At 43.0% G+C, this 21,273-nt stretch overlaps 1 protein-coding gene across 1 annotated transcript; it reads left to right on the top strand.

Moving 5' to 3' along the window:
- The first annotated feature begins 19,055 nt into the window (after positions 1-19,055).
- LOC146550614 (uncharacterized) lies at positions 19,056-20,419 on the top strand. The gene is made up of 4 exons (XM_085259949.1): positions 19,056-19,157; positions 19,259-19,418; positions 19,818-19,870; positions 20,075-20,419. The coding sequence occupies exons 1-4, from the start codon at positions 19,056-19,058 to the stop codon at positions 20,417-20,419; spliced, it is 660 nt and encodes a 219-aa protein (XP_085116075.1).
- The last annotated feature ends 854 nt before the right edge of the window (positions 20,420-21,273 follow it).

Raw genomic sequence — 21,273 nt, 5'->3', positions numbered from 1 at the left:
AAATCAGTTCAGGTCCTTACTATGCTGATTGCAGATTTTCAGTCTGGCTTTCAAAAGCAGCACTCTACGGATACTGCTCTCTTAAGGGTCTATAATGATCTACTAATGGCATCTGATGCAGTAAATTGTTCCGTGATCATTTTGCTAGATCTTAGCGCAGCCATCGATACCGTTGACCACAAAATCCTACTCAACAGGCTGAAGGTTCTGGCTGGTATATCTGGCACCGCCTTAGACTGGTTTTCTTCCTACTCATCAGACAGGACCTTTTCTGTTAGGACTGATAGGTTCTCCTCTAACACTGCTGCCCTAACCTGTGGGGTTCCACAGGGTTCAGTATTGGGTCCATTATTATTTTCTTTTTATATGCTTCCTTTAGCTGGCATTATTCAGTCTTTTAGTGACCTGTCTTATCATTTCTATGCCGATGACATTCAGCTGTATATGTCCTAAGCCTCATCAGCCGGATAGGCTGTCCACCCTACTCCAGGCTTTAACTCAAATCTCTGATTGGCTTTCTAACAATTACCTTGTTTTAAACATGAACAAGACAGAGACCATGATCATAGCTCCTCCTGATCTATATTCTAAAATCAGTCAGGTTCTTGCCCCTTTCCGTTCTTCTGCTAACATTCGAAATCTTGGAGTAATATTTGACTCTTCTTTGGGCCTTGACTCACACGTAAAATCTCGTTCCTGTTTCTTTCATTTAAGGAATATTTCTAAACTGCAACATATGGTCTCCTCAGCTGAACTGGAAAAAATTGTCCATGCATTTGTGTCATCGCGTTTAGATTATTGTAATTCCCTGTCTACCAGCTTGGATAAATCATCTCTTTCTCACCTCCAAGCTATACAAAACGCAGAAGCCAAAGTACTAACTCGCTCTAGCAAGCGAGCTCACATCACTCCTATTTTATGTTCTTTACATTGGCTCCCAATAGATTTTAGAATTCGTTTTAAAATTATTGTTTTAACATACAGAGCACTAAATGGCCAAGCCCCAGATTATTTATCCAAGCTTCTCACAAAATACACTACTGCTTGCCGTCTCCGTTCACAAACTCAGAGTTTGTTGGTTGCTCCCAGAACACGTCTGAAGATGAAAGGGGACACAGCATTTCAGTCTGTGGCACCAAGTCTGTGGAACAGTCTACCTCTACAACTACGTTTGGTTGACTCTGTGGAATCCTTTAAAAAACAGTTAAAAACTTTACTGTTTAAACAAGCTTTCTGTTGACCAATGCTTTTTACATTTTTATGTTTTTAATTTACATTTAAACTCTATATTGTGTATATCGTGCATTTTGCTATTTATGGTACTGTTTATTTTAATCTCTGTGTGCAGCGCTTTGTGACTACCTGTCTATGAAAAGCGCTTAATAAATAAACTTTACTTACTTACTTACATGTACATCAAAGTCCTAGGCTTAACCCTAGGACCCTAAGACTCTTTCAATTTAGTCTCGTCTCCAAGTCGTGAATTTGAGTCCCTACTCAGCAACCACATAGCCCTTCCATGAAACCTTTTCAGGATGGTTTTCTTGTCATTATTTAGTGATTGTAAAATCACTAAATAATGAGGCATGAGGCATGACTTGATAGTTGTTTGCATGCACAGATGATTGCTATGTTGTAAACTCTTTATCATTGTGTAGTGTTTGTCAGTGTCCTGGGTCTGAGCGACCCAGGGACCCTGAGCAGTTATGGACTAGTATGCTTTATTATATGTATTTTGGTATTGCTGTCCCTCGTTCTCCCTGCTTGTAGATATATGTGTGTATGTAGGGTGTGGGTGTGGCCCTGGCAGGCAATTGGCCACACCTGAAGACCGTGACACACCTGCAGCTGATCAGGCCTCGTCATAGGAGCTACTTGAGAGTGTGGTGGAGCTCTCTCCGATGCTGGATCATTGCGTGGCTTCACGTTAGTCTCTCAACCAGCTAGTTTAAGTCTGCTGCATTATAGTGTGTCTGATAGCTGCCTTTCTCTTATGTTCCCAGGAGTAGCAAGGAGATGAGAGGACAGCGAGCACGGGGTGCTCATCACGGAGAAGCGGAGACAGGAACGCAAGCACTGGGAAGAGGACACGACACGGGGATTTACTGTTATTGTTCCACTCACTGTAAATAAACGCACTGCTTATACACAAAGTACTGCGCCTGGGTCCTCCTTCCCTACATCCCCACGGTTTGCCCTGCCAAACCGTGACAGTGTTTCTGTCTTATCATTAATTGGTTATTACTTTTAAACATATTTCAGGCTCTTAAGGTAGTATTTGCTTCACAAAATCTGGACATTTTTAGTACTAATATAATGTTTGTCCATTCTTTTTTTCAAACATCCCTCAGAGATTCGAGAGACCAATAAAATGTAACATGAGATGCAGTGACCTCCTTTACCAGCGCAGTGATGCACCAATCACATTTCTTCCATTTCAAATATGATACCATTACCTTAGCTTCAGGTTATCTGTAGATATGAGCACAGATCAAAAACCTGCCTTGATCTAATAAACTAGCCCAACAGAGTGGGAACCTTTCCAAGGTGTACCCTGCCTCTAACCCTATGGTACCTGGGATAGGCTCCAACCCCTCCACCTCACCGCCCTGATAAGGATAAAGTGCAGAGGGATGAATGGAAATTGATAAGCTCTGTTCATCAGAGATGGAGAATAAATATTTTATGAGTAAGGTAAATAAGTCTTGAACATTGCTGTCTTAACTTCTATTTAAATATGCTCTGCATTGTTCTCTTAACTGAAAATTCTCTTCCAGCATGTTTTCCTTCTAAAACTGTAACGTCGGACCCAAGAAACATAAGCTGGAACGAATATTACAACAGCAGAACTTTTATTTAATATTGTGGTTTTGTACTGGGACACAGACACTCCCGCTCTCTCTCACTGCTGTCACGTCCGCTCTCCCCCTCCGACTGTCACTGCCAACATATAAAGAGAGACAATCACTGACAGATCCCCAGCACACCTGTTCACCCCGCCCCTGCGTCGCCCCGGGAGCTCACTGCATCACCCCTCCTCTGCAACTAGCCAGAGACCACACCCACGCCACAAACTTATTTTTAATTTTCGTGTTAAACTGTTGTTCTGACATAGTTTTATTGTTAGAGCATACATAATCAGATTTCCAAAACACCTACACTAAAACATTCAGTTTGTGAGGGGATCTACAAGAATTAAATCTGACATGACCTTGTCCTTTTGATTTGTCTTGAGAATATATTAGCTCTACACTGATAAAAGCTATTTTGGAGAGAGGTATATATCATCTATGCAAATCATATGAAATTTACTCTATTATTGCACTCAGCCAAGGAATTATGAAGTAATGGGTTTATTATACCCTTTTCTGAAGAGTAACAACATTACATTAAAAAATGCAGTAAAATATACCCCCAAACCGTGAGTCTTATGTCCCTAATTGCACATGCGCCAGACCGCGCTTTTTGACTGAGCGGGACTGCAAGAAAATTCTGGGTCTTTTTTTCGGCTTCCATCGAACCCGATCGAACCACAGAAGTGAAGGTAAGCTATTTACATAGGGTGTGTAAGGAAGAGGACTCCCTTACTGCATTTATTTATATTGTATTGTCTGTATAGCACTTTAGAGCACACCTTTCACTTTATTAAAAGCACCTTATCAAGCACTTTATGTAGCATTGCACTTTAAGCATGGATTTGCACACAAGAAGTTTAAATATTTATTGACTATTTATTGGGAATTTTAAAATCAGTTGGTGGCCTTGTTTCAGATCCTGCACAGCTGCTCCTCATCAAGGAATGTGGTGGTTGTCTGTCAGGAGAGAAGAATGGTGATTGAGATTGTGATTAAGGTTTACCAATAAGGAAAACTAGTGATGTGACGTTCTGTATCGAGGCTTCGAAGCGTGTGTCGAGTAATGGAGGGGGCGTTTCCGCGAAGCGCGTATCGAGGCTTGCTTCATTTATGGGAGGAGCTGAAAATGATGACGTCCGAAGCCTCGCTGCCCGGTTGTACCACGTGACTGGTTCAGGAAGCGGTTCGAACTTTGCCGCAAATAATCATTTTCCATACTGCCAGCATAAATATACACAGTATACTGCATCACTACAATATAGATGTTTTACATACTCCTCTTGTTGTTGACATTTACAGGCTGTGTGCAAAAGGCCACACTCTTCAAATTCATGCCAACTAATATTTTTACGTCCAGTAGGTGTCCTACTAGAGCAAATGAAGCTTCAAGAAGCTTCGCGTTGGGGTGAACCAATTGGATGGAAAGCTTCAGTGCTTCATGAAGCTTCATCTGCCCATCACTAAGGAAAACTAATGCAAATGTGTGTGTGGAATCTAGGGAAAAGTGTTGCAAATAAGTGTTTGTAAGTTAATGATTACTCACCTTTCTTGCCTGTGTCCTCTTCAAGGTGTTTGGGCAAATGTTTCCCCGGGGGTCCAGACACCATTTAAAGGTTCCGGGAGAGACCATTGGTAAAGGGAGTGTGGTGAATCTTTTTGTGCTTGGGTTTCTGGGTTTTTATAATATTGGGTTTGGTGTAACATTAAAGTGTGAAGTATTTATTAATATGTAAATGTGAAAATGTATTTATGTATTTATTTATTCTTATTGATATATTGTATACTGTGGTGGAAGGTTGGGATTTAAGAATTTACCTGAGAGTGGAATAATGGTTAAGTCTGTGACAGCTGAACATATTTAAGGCTGCCAGTTGTCATTAGGGATTTTTTGTGCTGTGAAGAAGCTCGACAAGTTAATTGTTTTAAGGAGAGCCATATAGCAAATAAATACTTTGTTCCACTACACTTGCCTTGGTCTGTCTCACTGTGTTTCCAGCCGCTAAGGGCTGCCCTGTTACAAGTGGTGTCAGGAGTGTGTCACTCATGCCACAGTGAGAAGATGATGACAAGAGGTGGAAGAAAGCCAGGCCAAGAGGAGCAGCCTGATGAAGGAGTTGGAGCTTCATCTGAGCTAGAGGCCATGGCAGCAACAAGCCCTGAGAACAAATTGGAGGAGTTAACAGGGTTGGTGAAATCTCTTATGTGGTCTCAAGCAGCCAGAGACCAAAAGTGGGAGAAGGATTTGTCACGTCAGGAGCAAAGGTGGAAAGGCATGCAGCATCAATTTCAGCAAATCCAGCTACAAGTTAACGCTGTAACTGATAAGCCTGACCCACCAGAGGCGCCAGCGCCCCCTACAACATCTGAAGAACAAGAACTTGGATTCAATGGTGAAGACATTCCAGTGGCCAGTGGGTCCAGGTCTTTAATTGAACCAAAACTTTTTCCTCTGTCACCAGAAGATGACATTGAACATTTTCTGACTACGTTTGAAAGAATGGCAAACGTGTGTCGATGGCCCAGAGATGAGTGGGCTATTCGTCTGGTTCCCCTGTTGACAGGTAGAGCCCGCACAGCCTACATTCTTATGGATTTAACAGACTCTGAGAATTATGATAAGGTGAAAGAGGCAATTCTGGCAAAATATGAGATCACTGCTGACACCTACAGACGCCGCTTCAGATCTCTGAAAGTTGAGCCAGGTGAGACGCCACGTGAACTTTATGTAAGATTGAAAGACCTGTTTTCAAGATGGATTAAACCTGAAAAATCAACTGTAGAAGAAATATCTGAGCAGATAATTCTGGAGCAGTTTTTGAGAATGGTTAATCCAGAGCTGGAGATTTGGATACGTGAGCATGACCCGAAGACTGCAAAGGAAGCAGCTAGCCTCGCAGAGGTTTTCACTTCAGCCAGAAAAGGAAGCAAGAGCACCTACTTCAGCCGGGAGACCCACTACGCCCAACCAAGTAAGTCCACTGGGGGTGAACAGGGTTCTGGTCAAGTTCAGGCTAGAAATCTTTCTAGTTCTAGGCAGCTCCCTTCCCATAGACCTCACAATGTGAAGAAATCCTTTAAATCTTCAGTTCAGGATATTAAATGTTATCACTGTCATAACTTTGGCCATACACAACAATTTTGCCCTGCACTTAAGTCAAAACCATCTCTTTTATGTGCAGTTCCAAGACCAGCCACAGAGCCAGTAGGAAAGAAAGCTTGTACTGTCCCTGTTTTAATTAATGGGCGTAAAGAGGAAGCTTTGCTTGACTCTGGGTGCTTTCAGACTCTTGTACACTCTAGCATAATTTCAGGAGAAAAGCTAAGTGGGGTTGGGGCTACAATAAGTTGTGTGCATGGAGACGAACACAGGTACCCCACTGCTGAGGTTTACCTGACAGTAGGAGGTCAAACCTACTTGTTAGTGGTAGCTGTTGTTCCCAGTTTGCCATATTCAGTGATACTTGGTAATGACATCCCCACCCTTTTTGATCTAATACACCAGTCAGATTATGACCCTCAAGTGAGTGCTGAGAAAGACATTCAAGGCTTAGGTGATGAATCTGGAAGCTCACTTCCTCTAGATATGACAGTTGAACCATTTAAACCCTGTCATGTAGTCACAAGAGCACAAAGTGCAAAGGAAAGGATGCAAGAACTGCCCTTTTTTGAGGAGTCTCTCGAAACGGAGCCAGGGAAGATTAGGAAGTCTAGGGCTCAGAAAAGAAGAGAAAAGTTCAAAGGCTCAGAGGAAAAAGGTACAGCATTGTTCCCTAAGCCAAATAACCAACTTGAGTTTGATGTTCCCTCAGATTTAGGTGCACTCCAAAGAAGCGACCCTACTCTAAAACCCTGGTTTGAGAAGGTAACAGAGGTAGAGGGGGCTAGTCAAGGTCAGGTAAGCTGTCTTGCAGACACTGTTTACTTGATTAAAGGAGGCATCTTGTACCAGAGAAAGGGGAAGTGCGAAGCTGTGGCACTCCCACAACAGTTCAGAGACAAAGTTATGGATTTGGGTCATTCAATTCCATGGGCAGGTCATATGGCTTTTCACAAAACACTGAATAGGATCAGCAGCCGTTTTGTTTGGCCAGGGATGTATGTCCAGGTTTCTGAGTTTTGCCGTTCCTGTGAAAAATGTCAGTTGACCTCAGGCAAAGGAGTAGCGCGAGCCCAGTTGCAACCACTGCCAATTATTGAAACACCATTTGAGAGGCTAGGCATGGATATTGTGGGCCCTTTAGAGAGGAGCTCCACAGGTCATCGCTACATATTAGTCATATGTGACTATGCAACACGGTTTCCTGAGGCCTTCCCACTCAGATCAATTAAAGCTCGTCACATTGCTAATTGTCTTCTGCAGCTTTTCTCTAGGGTAGGCATACCAAGAGAAATTCTGACGGATTGTGGAACGAACTTTCTATCCAAGTTGTTGCAGCAGGTTTATAAGTTGTTAGGGATAAAGGGACTTAAGACCACCCCTTATCACCCCCAAACGGATGGGCTAGTGGAGAGATACAACCAGACTCTCAAAAGTATGCTGCGCAAGTTTGTCTCTGACACAGGTGCTGACTGGGATCAATGGCTGCCCTACCTTCTGTTCGCCTACCGGGAGGTCCCGCAGGTTTCCACTGGCTTCTCGCCTTTTGAACTTTTATACGGTCGCCAAGTGAGAGGCCCTCTGGATCTGCTTAAGGACTGCTGGGAGGAATCCAAAGCAGAGGGCGAAAACATCGCAGCCTACGTCATCACCATGAGAGAGAGGTTGGAGAAAATGGCATCATTGATGCAAGACAACATGAAAGCTGCACAAAAACATCAAAAGACTTGGTATGATCAGAAGGCCAGGGATAGGGTCTTCCTTCCAGGTCAGAAAGTACTGTTATTGCTTCCCACTAGCGATAACAAGTTGCTGACAAAATGGCATGGACCATACGAGATCATCAGACAAGTGAGTAAAGTCACTTATGAGCTGAATATGCCAGAAAGAGTTAAAAAATATCAGACATTTCACGTGAACTTGTTGAAGGCATTCCACAGCCGACAAGAGCCGGTCTATCAGTTACTGGTGCGTTCAGTTAAGGATGAGGAGGTGACTGAGAAGTTCTTTTCAACTAACATTCAAGTTTGTGCTTCAGTTGACCTTTCTCATTTGTCTCCTACTGAGCAGGCTGATATAAAACCACTCGTGGACCCACAGCTCTTTCGAGAGACACCAGGTTTCACATCACTGGTTCAGCATAAGATACGGGTGAAGGAGGATGCACCCGTTCGACAAAAGAGCTACAGAATTCCAGAACGGTTGGTGCCAGTGCTGCAGAAAGAAATAAAACTGATGTTGGACCTGGGAATCATTGAGGTGTCAAGTAGTGAGTGGTGCAGCCCGATTGTTTTGGTACCAAAGAAAGATGACACCCTGAGATTCTGTATTGATTTCAGATATTTGAATGCAGTATCCAAGTTTGATCCCTACCCAATGCCCACGGTGGATGACCTGCTGGAGAGAGTTGGATCAGCAAGGTACATTACAACACTTGATCTGTGTAAAGGATACTGGCAAGTGGCTTTGGCGCCAGAAGCGAGAGAGCTGACAGCCTTCAAAACTCCTTTTGGTATGTACCAATTTAAAGTCATGCCATTTGGGCTTCAAGGTGCACCAGCGACATTCCAACGATTAATGGACCATGTACTGAGAGATGTGTCAGCATTCTCTGCAGCATATCTGGATGACGTGGTGGTGTACAGCCAGTCCTGGGAAGAGCATGTCATTCACCTACAGAAGGTGCTACACTCCATCAGAATGGCTGGACTGACTATCAATCCCAAGAAGTGCTCCATAGCCAAGAGAGAAGTGGAGTACTTGGGCTTTGTAGTTGGCTCTGGGAAGATAAAGCCGCAGGTTGGAAAGATTGAAGCAATTCAGTCCTTCCCAGTTCCGACAACAAAAAGGAAGGTGAGAGGTTTTCTGGGTCTAGTAGGCTGGTACCGGAAATTCATACCTTCTTTTGCAGAGCGATCCACTGTACTTAATAACCTCACAAAAGGCTCAGCCCCTAACAAAGTGCGTTGGACGGAAGACTGTGAGCAAGCATTCAGAGACCTCAAGGAAGCAGTTTGCACACATCCAGTTCTACACAGTCCAGACTTCAACAAGCCATTCATCTTGCAAACTGATGCTTCGGGAGTTGGCCTTGGTGCTGTCCTTCAGCAAGAGGTGGATGGTGAAAGAAGGCCTGTGGTGTTTCTGAGTCGGAAACTACTCGACAGGGAGACGAGGTACTCGACGGTGGAGAAAGAGTGCTTGGCCATGAAATGGGCTATTGAGGCCTTGAGGTATTATCTTCTGGGACGTCACTTCACTCTGGAGACTGATCATCGTGCCCTCCAGTGGTTGAACCGCATGAGGGATGCGAATGCCCGCATTGCAGGATGGTACCTGTCTCTGCAGCCTTATGACTTTACGGTCCAGTATAGGCCGGGGAAGTCAAATGTGGTTGCTGATTGTTTATCTAGGATGACAGAGGACTGAAGCACTTCGTGCTTAAGAGAGGGAGGAGGAAATGTAAGGAAGAGGACTCCCTTACTGCATTTATTTATATTGTATTGTCTGTATAGCACTTTAGAGCACACCTTTCACTTTATTAAAAGCACCTTATCAAGCACTTTATGTAGCATTGCACTTTAAGCATGGATTTGCACACAAGAAGTTTAAATATTTATTGACTATTTATTGGGAATTTTAAAATCAGTTGGTGGCCTTGTTTCAGATCCTGCACAGCTGCTCCTCATCAAGGAATGTGGTGGTTGTCTGTCAGGAGAGAAGAATGGTGATTGAGATTGTGATTAAGGTTTACCAATAAGGAAAACTAATGCAAATGTGTGTGTGGAATCTAGGGAAAAGTGTTGCAAATAAGTGTTTGTAAGTTAATGATTACTCACCTTTCTTGCCTGTGTCCTCTTCAAGGTGTTTGGGCAAATGTTTCCCCGGGGGTCCAGACACCATTTAAAGGTTCCGGGAGAGACCATTGGTAAAGAGAGTGTGGTGAATCTTTTTGTGCTTGGGTTTCTGGGTTTTTATAATATTGGGTTTGGTGTAACATTAAAGTGTGAAGTATTTATTAATATGTAAATGTGAAAATGTATTTATTTATTCTTATTGATATATTGTATACTGTGGTGGAAGGTTGGGATTTAAGAATTTACCTGAGAGTGGAATAATGGTTAAGTCTGTGACAGCTGAACATATTTAAGGCTGCCAGTTGTCATTAGGGATTTTTTGTGCTGTGAAGAAGCTCGACAAGTTAATTGTTTTAAGGAGAGCCATATAGCAAATAAATACTTTGTTCCACTACACTTGCCTTGGTCTGTCTCACTGTGTTTCCAGCCGCTAAGGGCTGCCCTGTTACAGGGTGAATAATATATAATAGCGCATGCAAATGCTAATTTTTGAAGTGATGAGCTATTACACTTTACTTGTATTGCTTAGGTCTGTGTAATGCACCATTACTTGAAATGAAACTTTGAATCTGTTGCTCTCTGTTAACCGTCTAGACAACTGCCAGTAAGTTGCAATGAAATGTGTTCGTGGTGCGCTTTTTATCGGTCAGCATGCATGACCAGTCCCGGACTGGTAATCGGAACACTGAGGTCATGTCCAAATTCATGGGCTGAATCCTCCTGAGGACCCGGCCTTCGCGGGCTATGTGGGCCGGGTCCTCAGAAGGTCGGGTAGGCTGGATGTAAACCTACGTTTAACCTGAGTAGTGAAAGACAGCGGTGATCTGAAAATGATGTGCCGGGAGTTGTGCCGTTCTCGGTGGCTCTAGTGACCCTCGAGCTCTCGGCTAGCTATCGAGCTGTTGGGTAACAGACGTCTCCAAAAACGTTGAAGCACTTTTGCAAATATGCGATACTTTGATAAACCGAGCAGATATTTGAAGTTTACACACCCACATTCTCGCATGAAAATATGTTAAAAGTTTATTATATGACCCAGAAAGAATAATAAGAGTAATTTCAAAACTTAGTAGCGGCCGCCATTGCCGGAAACTGGAGTTTGGCTGAGCCGCGCTATGAATTCTGGGATATGGTGGGCCACGAGTGACACACCCAACCCATCCTTCAAATTCGGGGAAAAGGAGGACGCATTGGTCAGCCTTCGGCACGTTGCTGTGACGTAATCAGTCTACAAATGCGTCCCCGGGAGGATGCAGCCCATGAATTTGGACACCCCCAATAATTACAATCACGGTCTTTGCAAACTACTTTCCTGCCTTGATGGAAAAGAAAATGGACATCAGACGATTTTTTATTTTTTATTTTTTTTGAGAAATGAGAGCGGCAATCCTTAAGTTGTGGTGGCTCTGCTTCTGGGTCAACACATAAAGCAGGTAAACAAACTTAAATCCGGTATGTCTTTGAGATTCTATGAACACTGGTAAATGGACTGATTCTTATGTAGCGCTTTTCTACTCTCCCGGAGTACTCAAAGCACTCTGTACAACATGCCTCATTGCCATCAAACACGACTGTTGGGCAGATTATTCCCAACAGTCGTGTTTTAAAACTCTTAAAAAACAGCTGTTGCATCCGTCTGCGTCTCCCCATTAATCTTCACTGTAGCTCATCATCCCGGAGAGCTCACTGAAAGCTTTCTCCCAGCTGTAACGGGCGGCTTTGTTTTAGCAGCACCAGAACTTTCTGAAAAAGCTCTGAAGCATGTTTTCTTGTATTTAAAAATGTGCGCGGCAGTAGTCGCTTGTTCTGTCATGCAGATACAGCTTTGCTCCCGTATCTGCTTCATAATCCGCTCAGCTGTTCGCACTGCGGGGAAACACTGGGACAAAGCAGCATCACGAACTCCAGCTATAGGGAGATTTTTCAGCAGCAAAACAAATAAAGCCAACGCAAAACGATCAGTAAAAAACAAAGACTGCTCTGAGAGTTTGAATTATTAACTGTATTTATTGATGTGTTGTTAAAGAGTATCTTACTCATCAGTAAGTAGGGGCAGGTCCCGCCTTCCTCACCACTGATTGGATAGAAAGTGTCTCCTACTTACTGATGATTAAGATACTCGCTCACGGGGACAAGTATGTCTGAGAGAGGGAGGGCGTCTCATGAGACCATCAGTGCTGCCAATGGTCTCTGACAGAAAGTAGCTGAAGTTCCCTAGGGTGTCACACCAAAATAAAAGCAGGGGGGGTAAAGCTCTCAGCCTGAAATGTTGTCCCAGTCCAGGCCTGTGCATGACTGTCTGACTGCTTGTTTTAAGTTTAAAAATTAGTCAATGCTAGCTTTTTCTAAAACATTGAATCTGGTCCCGTCATTAAAGAAATAATTCTGAGCACTTTGAGAAAACATGGCTGTACATTGGAAGACTCAGTGATTTCAGAACTGGTCAAAGACCTTTGCCGGCTAAGCCCTGTCTGTGCTGCTTTAAGAGTGGAAGGGTCTTTATGCAGTCAGTTCAGGAGAGAGCAATTTAGAAAGGAGCATCTCTCATTGACAGAACCTGTTGAGTACATACTTGATAGTACAGATAATAAAACATTTCAGTATATACCAATCCTCCCATTATTATCTCAACTTGTGGACAACAGAGACATTCAAAACACAATATTACAAAACAAAAGGCCATCTGATGTCTCTTTGGAATACAAATCATTTAATGATGGATCTTTACTAAGAGAAAACAGCTTTTTATGTGAAGACGAACTTAAACTCCCACTCATCCTTTATATAGATGACTTTGAGATATGCAACCCTCTGGGAACATCCCGCAAGAAGCATAAAGTCACAGCTGTGTATTGGGTATTGCCACATTGAGATCTACACTGACTTCCATTTACTTAACCATTTTATGCAAGGCAAATGATGTCAACCAGTTTGGCTATGCAAAAGTTTTGGACCCACTGCTCAAAGATTAGAAGTCCTTTGAAAATAATGGTATTTTTGTTTCAAGTCTGGGCAAAGTGGTCAAGGGCACTGTACTTGCTGTAGTCGCTGACAATCTTGGCGCTCACTCAATAGGCGGGTTTGTTGAAAGCTTTTCAGCTTCACATTTCTGTCGCTTTTGCATTGGCGAAAGGTCACAAACCCAGGAGCATGAAGTAGGAGAAGGACTGTTTCCTCTACGGACTAAGTCCAACTATGCCATCCATGTCAAAGCAGCACTGTCTGATCCTGCAGAAGCTCACCACTGTGGAGTTAAAAGACAGTGTCCAATCTCAGACAGACTCAGTCACTTTCATGCTACATCAGGTTATCCCCCAGATGCTTTGCATGATTTGCTTGAAGGGATTGTACCTGTTGAAATTTCACTCTGTCTTGATGTGTTAATCAGGAAGAAATACATATCTCTTGAGCAGCTCAACCATTCCATCCGTTGCTTTCCTTACAAATGGAGTGACAAAACAAACAGTCCGCAACCCATTGCCCCAAATTTCACAGCGCGAAAAAGTGTAGGAGGTAATGCATACGAAAACTGGTTTGTTGAGAATGATACCACTCATGATTGGTGACAAAGTACCAGAAGATGAGCCTGCTTGGGAGGTTTTGATGACCCTGAAAGATGTTGTTGAGCTTGTCATGGCTCCTCTCCACACAGATCACACAATAGGATACATGCAAAGTAAGATCTCAGAACACCGTTACAGATATTTAGAAGTGAGCCCAGAGGAGAAACTGAGACCAAAACATCACTTTCTCGAGCACTATCCTTTGCTTACAACTGTTTACGGGCCACTTGTACATTTCTGGACTATGCGATTTGAAGCCAAACATCGATTCTTTAAAAGGATTGTGAGGCAGATTGGGTGTTTTAGAAACATCCTCATGACAATGGCAAGAAAACACCAATCGATGATTGCGTATCATACCCACGATTACAACCACCAAAGGCCAGCACTGTCAGTGTTCCAGAAGACTCAAGTGGCAGTCGATGTTCTAAAAGACAGCATTAAGGAGTCCTTTGCAAGGAAGTTCCCCAGGGAAGACTTTGTGAACATAACAAATAAAGCAACCATTTTAGGCACAGACTATAATATTGGCATGATGCTGCCGTTTGGCTCAACAGGAGGTCTACCTGACTTTGCAGAAATCCATCAAATAATCATTGTGCACGGAACTCCTGTCTTTGTTCTGAAGTTGCTTAGAGGCTGGTACTGTGAACACCTGAGGAGTTTCAAAGTAGAGCCCACAGGAGAGACAGAAATCCTTAAACATTCTGAACTGAAAGAAACATACCCCATGGCTGCATACAATACAGCAGATGGCCGTATGGTGTCCCTTAAACACTTCACTTGCACATTATTTTATTATTATTTTTTTTGTGTCTGTTTGGATCTTTAGCCATCAGAATTGTTCTCTTAAGGCCAAGAAAGATGCCAAGCGGATTTATTTTACCAAGTGGATCATCATGGCCTTGCCATATTGGTCCATTTGATTGACCTTTATTATAATTATGAATTTATTTTATTTTCAGTTGCTACAAACGGGACAGACATGACTGGGGGGTAGGACAGGGAGAAAGAATGAAAGAAAGAGAGGGAGAGAAAGAAAACCAAAGGGGAGAAGAGACGGTGAGAAGGGGGGGGGGGAGAAAGAAAAAAAACAAAACAAAAAAAAACAAAACAAAACACCTGGGTCACCTGTATGGAGAAAAAAAACAGAAGAGAAAGCAGAGCAACATAATAAAAAAAAAACGGCACCATCACAATAAACTAGCTAGCAGTAGATATCAGTAGATACTAAATAATAAACGATATTGTGCAGCACGCAAGATAGACAGCGCACAATGTGCTTTGAGGCAGCAGCCAAGAAAGCTGTAGTCCACATCTGTGAATACCCGTGTGTACACCTGTGTGCATACCTGTGTGGATCAGCATAAGATAAGATAAGATAAGATAAGATAAGATAAGATAACCTTTATTATTCCCACACGTGAGAAATTTGTTTTGTCACAGCAGGAAGTGGACAGTGCAAAAGTTATGAGGCAAAAATTAGAATACAATAAGAATAAATACAGTACACAACTGTACAGAATAGAATAAAATAAAATACTATATACAGTAGAATAAAATAAAATAAATATACAATAAGATAAAAAATAGAATACAAATACAAATACTATATACAACTGAGTAAAAATACAACGATGACAGAAAGGATTATTGCATGCTTGCATTCCAGAGGTTTCTCCATGTAACGATCTGCTAGGGAGTGTGGGGAGCCACAGCCCCGTCCTTCAGGGTATGAAGCAGGTGTGGAGGAGATCAAAACTCCAGACATCCAGAGGCCCCCAGAACACAAGAGACCAAGGAAGACCAACAGAGGGGCAGCCGCGCCACTGTCCCAGTAAGAGCTGAGGAGAGTCCCAGATGAGGGCTCACTCAGCAGCCGCGGAGCAGAAGCCAGGGGGAGTTGCAGTGACGCGCCCGTGAGCTCCGCCGGCAGCCAGCTGTGCCTGAGTGACCGAGCCCCAGGCCAAGAGGCTGGGGGCACCCCACCTCCGAAGTGGCCCGAGCGAGCCCCAGGCTCCAGGCCCCGATAAGCGGCCGCCAAGGAGTGAGCCGGTGTGTACCCGGACGCCCACCCCCAGACACAAAGAACCACCAACGCACCGACACCTGAGGGAGTCCGCCACTGGCAGGGGAAGTGGTGGTGGGTGGAGATAGGCCTCCAAACCTTGGAGGGCTTGAGATGTCCCCAGAGAGGTGGCGTCTGATACCCAACCTGACATATAGACACAGACATACAGGCACACACAGACACAAACATCCATTCCCACCCTCATGCTCTCATATGCACTTACTCCACACTCAACCAACGTGGAGACAGACATAAAGAGACGCTGTACACAGGATCACACTCCCCAAGCGTACTCTACGAACCGGGTCTAGGTACCCTTGCCCCTGGAGGGGGGGAACTGCACCCAGACCCAGGTGGTGTTACCCTTTTCCCTGCGGTGGGGAGAGGCAGACCGCCCCGACTCCGCAGCAGCAGGGAGGCCCCACACTCCAGACCGCAGTCGGACGGCCAACTCCTCCTAGCCCCCCCGCTCCAGCAGGCCGCAGAGAACGGGAGTGAGAGAAGACTCCAAACCTCCCTCCACCCGCTCATTGTAGTGTTGATGCATGTGTGTTCTAAGGTGCAATTAAAACCCAGGAGGGCATGGAGCTACCTGCCAGAGAGCAGCAGGTAAGCGCATAGTCCCTCCTGCTAGCCCTCAATGTCTACGTGTATTCAAAATTGAGAGGTGGGCAACGACGCCAGGGGTGAGGTGTACACCCTGATGGTAATTTGGACTCTGTGTATCGTGCCCACCCCCAAGATCCTATATGTATGTGTAATGAGAGTGTGAGTCACTTGCACATTAGAGTAAGTGTAATGGGTTGATTATTTCTGTTATATCAAATGTTTGTGCACTTATTGAAATTATTGAAAAAATATATTATTTTACCAACAACTATATGGCTAGGCGTCCTGTCTTATTTGTTTATTGTAATGTTTATTTAACAGGAACAATACATATAACATTGAAAAAGAAAATGGAAACATGTGATGCATACTTAACCCTCTATTCCAGGGGTGTCAAACTCAAATACACAGTGGGCCAAAATTCAAATCTGGAACAAAGTCGCGGCAGGGCCGTGCAGAGAGGTTTAAAGGGGCGGGCGCTCAAAGTTCAAAAGGGGCACATTGAACCAGGTTGAATAACAACAACACACATTCATCAAGAATCTAATATGGGAAGGGCAGGGCTGTGTTGATCTGAGACTGTAGACATTAAAAAGTCCATAGGAGAGATGGTAGCTGATTAAACAAGTGTCATGAGTAATAACAAAATGCAAAGATTGGTGACAGCGCTTGGAACCATAAGGCAACAAAAAACTGTGAGAAATAATTTAGGCTCTGCCTGTGAATCACTCTTTGCTTCTCTTCTTCCTTCCATCCCATCATTTCCAGTGTTGGGAAGGTTACTTTTAAAATGTATTCCATTACAGAATACAGAATACATGCCCCAAAATGTATTCTGTAACGTATTCCGTTACGTTACTCAATGACAGTAACGTATTTTGAATACTTTGGATTACTTAACATATTATCATGCTTTTTACAACAACGTGAATGTACTATTGCTGTGTGATTTATTACTATTACTGAAGGTCCGCGACTCCGAACCGTAGTAAAGGGACCTCTGACTAATACGGCGGGGTCCCTGTCGGCCCGTAGCCGAAAAATAGCTTTACTTTGTTGTGTGGGTCAACTTTGCTAGCAGAGACAGAGAGAGGCGTTGAAAGGCTGCTCCAACGGAGCTTATTGTTTTTGGAGGAAAACACGAACACGGTGTACAGTCGAGTCTTAATAGCTTACTTACAACTGGGCTCGTCAGGCTCTCTTCTTGGCTGAAGTGGTTATTATTATATTTACATGCTTCCAGCTCCCGTTTTTTCTCGATGACAACTCGTACCTTTCCACTCCCCTTTTTCTCCCTCCTCGCGCTCACAGACACATAACGTGTATGGCAGTGCATTCTCCCTGCAACACGGACTACACTGCCCATGATGCTACATTCTTTAGAGCTATGCTTGTAGCGTTCTGCCTGTTAGCTTAGCACAACAACAACAACAACGAAAAGGCGCTCTCTCACCCAGGAAACACACAGTCGGAGAGAGAGAGCGTCGCCCTGTAACCATGGCAACCGTAACGCTGCCGCCTGGAACAAAAGAACGTAGCTGTCAAACAAAACCCAAACAGTCCTGACCCGCGACAATATGAAACAGGAAAGTACCGCAGTGTAATCCATTTATTTCAACAAAGTAACTGTATTCTAAATACCACCTTTTTAAACGGTAACTGTAACGGAATACAGTTACTCATATTTTGTATTTTAAATACGTAACGGCGGTACATGTATTCCGTTACTCCCCAACACTGATCATTTCATATATCACTCTCCACTTGCTGTCCATCTGAGAACAAGGCACAACTTGCTATTGCAATAAACTATAATCTAATTATCCACACCTAACAACTCTTGCACTTAATCTATAATAAAATGATGACAGAAAAATGTTATAGCACTGCCTTTAGTAGCCTCACACAGCTCCTACTGTTTCCTCCTCATGTCCTTACCAGGCACGTCTGGACAATGTTATATCATGAGTAATAATTTAAAAAAATCTATATACATAAAACACACACATGCACGCACACACAGTGACATTTTAGACCTTCTTCAGAATACTGTATATACTATGGGCATCACGGTGCTGATCCAGAATCCTTACATATTTTTTACTAGAGCTACAATAATAAAGCAATGAGGAGGGGGAAGTAATAAATATGAAATAATGTCATTATGATGATTCCATTTGGGGCCAGAGTTTGACACCTATGCTCTATTCTATTGCCCTTATCTCCCTCTTCTTTAAATGACAATCAAAAATTATTTATTCAAAATTCTACTGAACTAAATCTCTGCTTTTATTTCTCTGGCAGAAGATAATGAAGAAAATATATGCATGTAAGCTTATCAACTATTAATAACCTGTCTCAATTTCTTTTCTTTCTCTGTCTCTACAGCTGAGGAAACACAAACCAAACAACAATGGCAGTCCAGTTAAGAGTCATTTTAGAAGAACACAGCATTCAAAAGTTGACACTTCCAATAGGAATTCCTAATACAGTGGAAGATCTTGTTTCCATAATTACTGAAACTTTCCAGTTGCTTGGGGAATTTGGACTGCTATACCAAGACAAAGACTTTGACAATCAGTTTTTCAGTGTCATCTCAACTGCTGACTTGTATGACAAGGCCACTGTTAAAGTGATCCTTAAAGAGCCAGTAATCACCCTTGACTTACAACCAGTATGTGAATCAGGATTATGGTCTACATTGAACTCTTCGACTTCAGTGAGCACTCATCCTGCAAGTACTACTGAAATGGACATCTGCCCTGCCAATCATGATGCACCCTCACAGGTGTCCGACTGCGCATCATCAAGTTCCAGTGACACCATCATTCTCCCTGATTCATGTCGACCTGCTGAATGGCCAGGGCCATTTCAAGTACCGGAGTTTTCCCGAGACATACAACTAATCCTCGCTGAGGCAAACAACTCATATCACAACACTGGAAGACCTTTCATGGATGCCAGTGTTAAATCAGCAATAATGCAAAGATAATTGCAGAAAAAATGAATAAAATGTTCTCTAGCCGAAGAGTTGAAGTGGTCAGCCTCTGCCCCTCTGTGGGTGAGTTAAAGGAAAGGTTGCCAGCATTATTCACTGAGGCTCAGGTGAGTATGTGCGATAACTATTCCTATCCACCAAAAATCAAATGTCAAACAAATGTCAACAAATTGAAATGTCTTTTTTTTTTTGTCCACTTACTTCTTAGCTCATCGAAGAGTTCAGACGCATCACCACAGTTTCTTTGGTGGAGACATTCATGCTGAAACTTGATGAGTACACATCAGGTCTTTTGCAGCTTATGCGTGCCAAAGGAGGAGCCGCTGGTTCCAAGATGAGACCTCTGCTGGACACTTTGAATGACATATGTTATTTGACTTTTTTCACAAATATGTAATTATGGAGGGCTGCAGTGGGTAGCAAGAAGGTCCTGGGTTCAAATCCCGGCCCAGGGTCTTTATGCATGGAGTTTGCATGTTCTCCCTGTGCATGTGTGGGTTCCCCCCGGGTACTCCAGCTTCCTCCCACAGTCAGAAAGCATGGCTGTTAGGTTAATTGGTCTCTCCAAATTGTCCTTAGGTTTGAGTGTGTGCGTGCATGGTTGTTTATTCTATGTTTCCTTGTCATTGACTGTCCAGGGTGTACCCAGCCTCTCACCTGTTGAAAGCTGGAGATAGGCATCAGCCATGTTTTTGTTTTTAAGTAATTCAGTCTTGTCACTAAATTGTATCTCCCTACAGGCACAGAGCATTTAGAAGGTAGCTAATGCTGCCTCATTAGCTACCTCGGGGAAAGACAAGATCTTTTTCATGACTGCCAGGTATGTCATATTCATAACAGTTTACTTATTAACTCAAGGGATCCTAATGTTCTTCTCTCCTGTCCTCTCCTATCCCCTGTTCTCCCCTTCTCCATTCATCTTCTGTCCACTCCCCTCTTTAGATCAACTGAAATGTATTGAAAAAGCATCTTAAATAAAATAAAACATGTGCATGGTTTTTGTTTCTTTCTTTTTAACACGTAGGAATGTGAGGATTACACAGACAATATGATGAAGGTGATCGTGATCCACAACATCATGGCTGAGGAGGATCCATCAGATGTGTCCATTGTGATTGAGGGAAACCAAGTGATGGAGGGATGTGGAAGCCCAACAAAGGCATGTGTACTGCTGATGGGACTGATATATGCCCTCAACCTCGAATATCCGAAGGAGCTTAAGAACACATTTGACACTTTTCAAAAACTGTTTTTGGAACTTGACGGGGCCAAACTACTGAAAAGGGTCCACGGCCTCAAAAATAAGCTTATGCAATGCACACACATTTCCCCTCTTGTTCCCAGAGGACATAGCTTGATGGAGCTGTAATTTTTCTTCTGACAGCAAGCACAGAAACTATTGAATGTTGGTGTTAGTGTTCTGTTCTATCTATCCATATGTTTGATAACGTACATGCACAGAAACAACCTTGTAGAGTTTCTGTATGTGCTTTTGGCTTTTAAAATGGACTAAGTGGCCTTTGAAAGTGTTGTCTGCATTAGCCGTTGTGTAGCACTTTATTCTGTATTTTTATGGAATACTGGTGACCTGTCCAGGGTGTACCCTGCCTCTCGCCCTATGACAGCTGGGATAGGCTCCAGCGCCCCCCGCGACCCTGAAAAAGGATAAGCGGAAGCGAATGGATGGATGGATGGATTTTATGGAATAAAAACATTGAGATGAGGAACCATTTGAATATCTTTTTTTGGGGGGTACATTTTACCTTATATGAATAGGTAATGTTTATCAACTGATAATAATTACATTTTATTACTAATTATCAGGTATTACCAACTAGCAAACAAGAGATAATTTTACCTAATTTCAATGAGTAAGTAGCTGTTGAATGTATACATAAATATGGGGTAAATTTTACCCAATTTAATTAAGTATTTCATAGCTTTTTATTGAAGTTATTTTATACACAATATATTAAACTAAATCTACCCCAAAAAAGTCAATGCAAATTGTTACCTCAGATTTATTGGGTAAATTCTATAGATGACTTCTTACAGTGTACCCAACCTGCCTTTAGGAAGGAAGGTAATTACACTGGGATTTAATGTACACCACAGTTTAGGATTACAAAAGCCTTGTATCAGAAATAGTGTGACCCCACCCCCCATTGTAGTTCCATCGTAGGTACCCGCCATGCTCAGTTGGGATGAGGATATAGCAGACTT

The sequence above is a fragment of the Mchenga conophoros genome, linkage group LG20, assembly GCF_057382185.1.
Source record: "Mchenga conophoros isolate Kocher_MC1m ecotype Shallow Benthic linkage group LG20, M_conophoros_male_GT1.1, whole genome shotgun sequence".
Classification (NCBI taxonomy): domain Eukaryota; kingdom Metazoa; phylum Chordata; class Actinopteri; order Cichliformes; family Cichlidae; genus Mchenga; species Mchenga conophoros.
The sequence above is the reverse complement of the archived record's forward strand: the minus strand, read 5'-3'. Positions and strand labels throughout refer to the sequence as shown.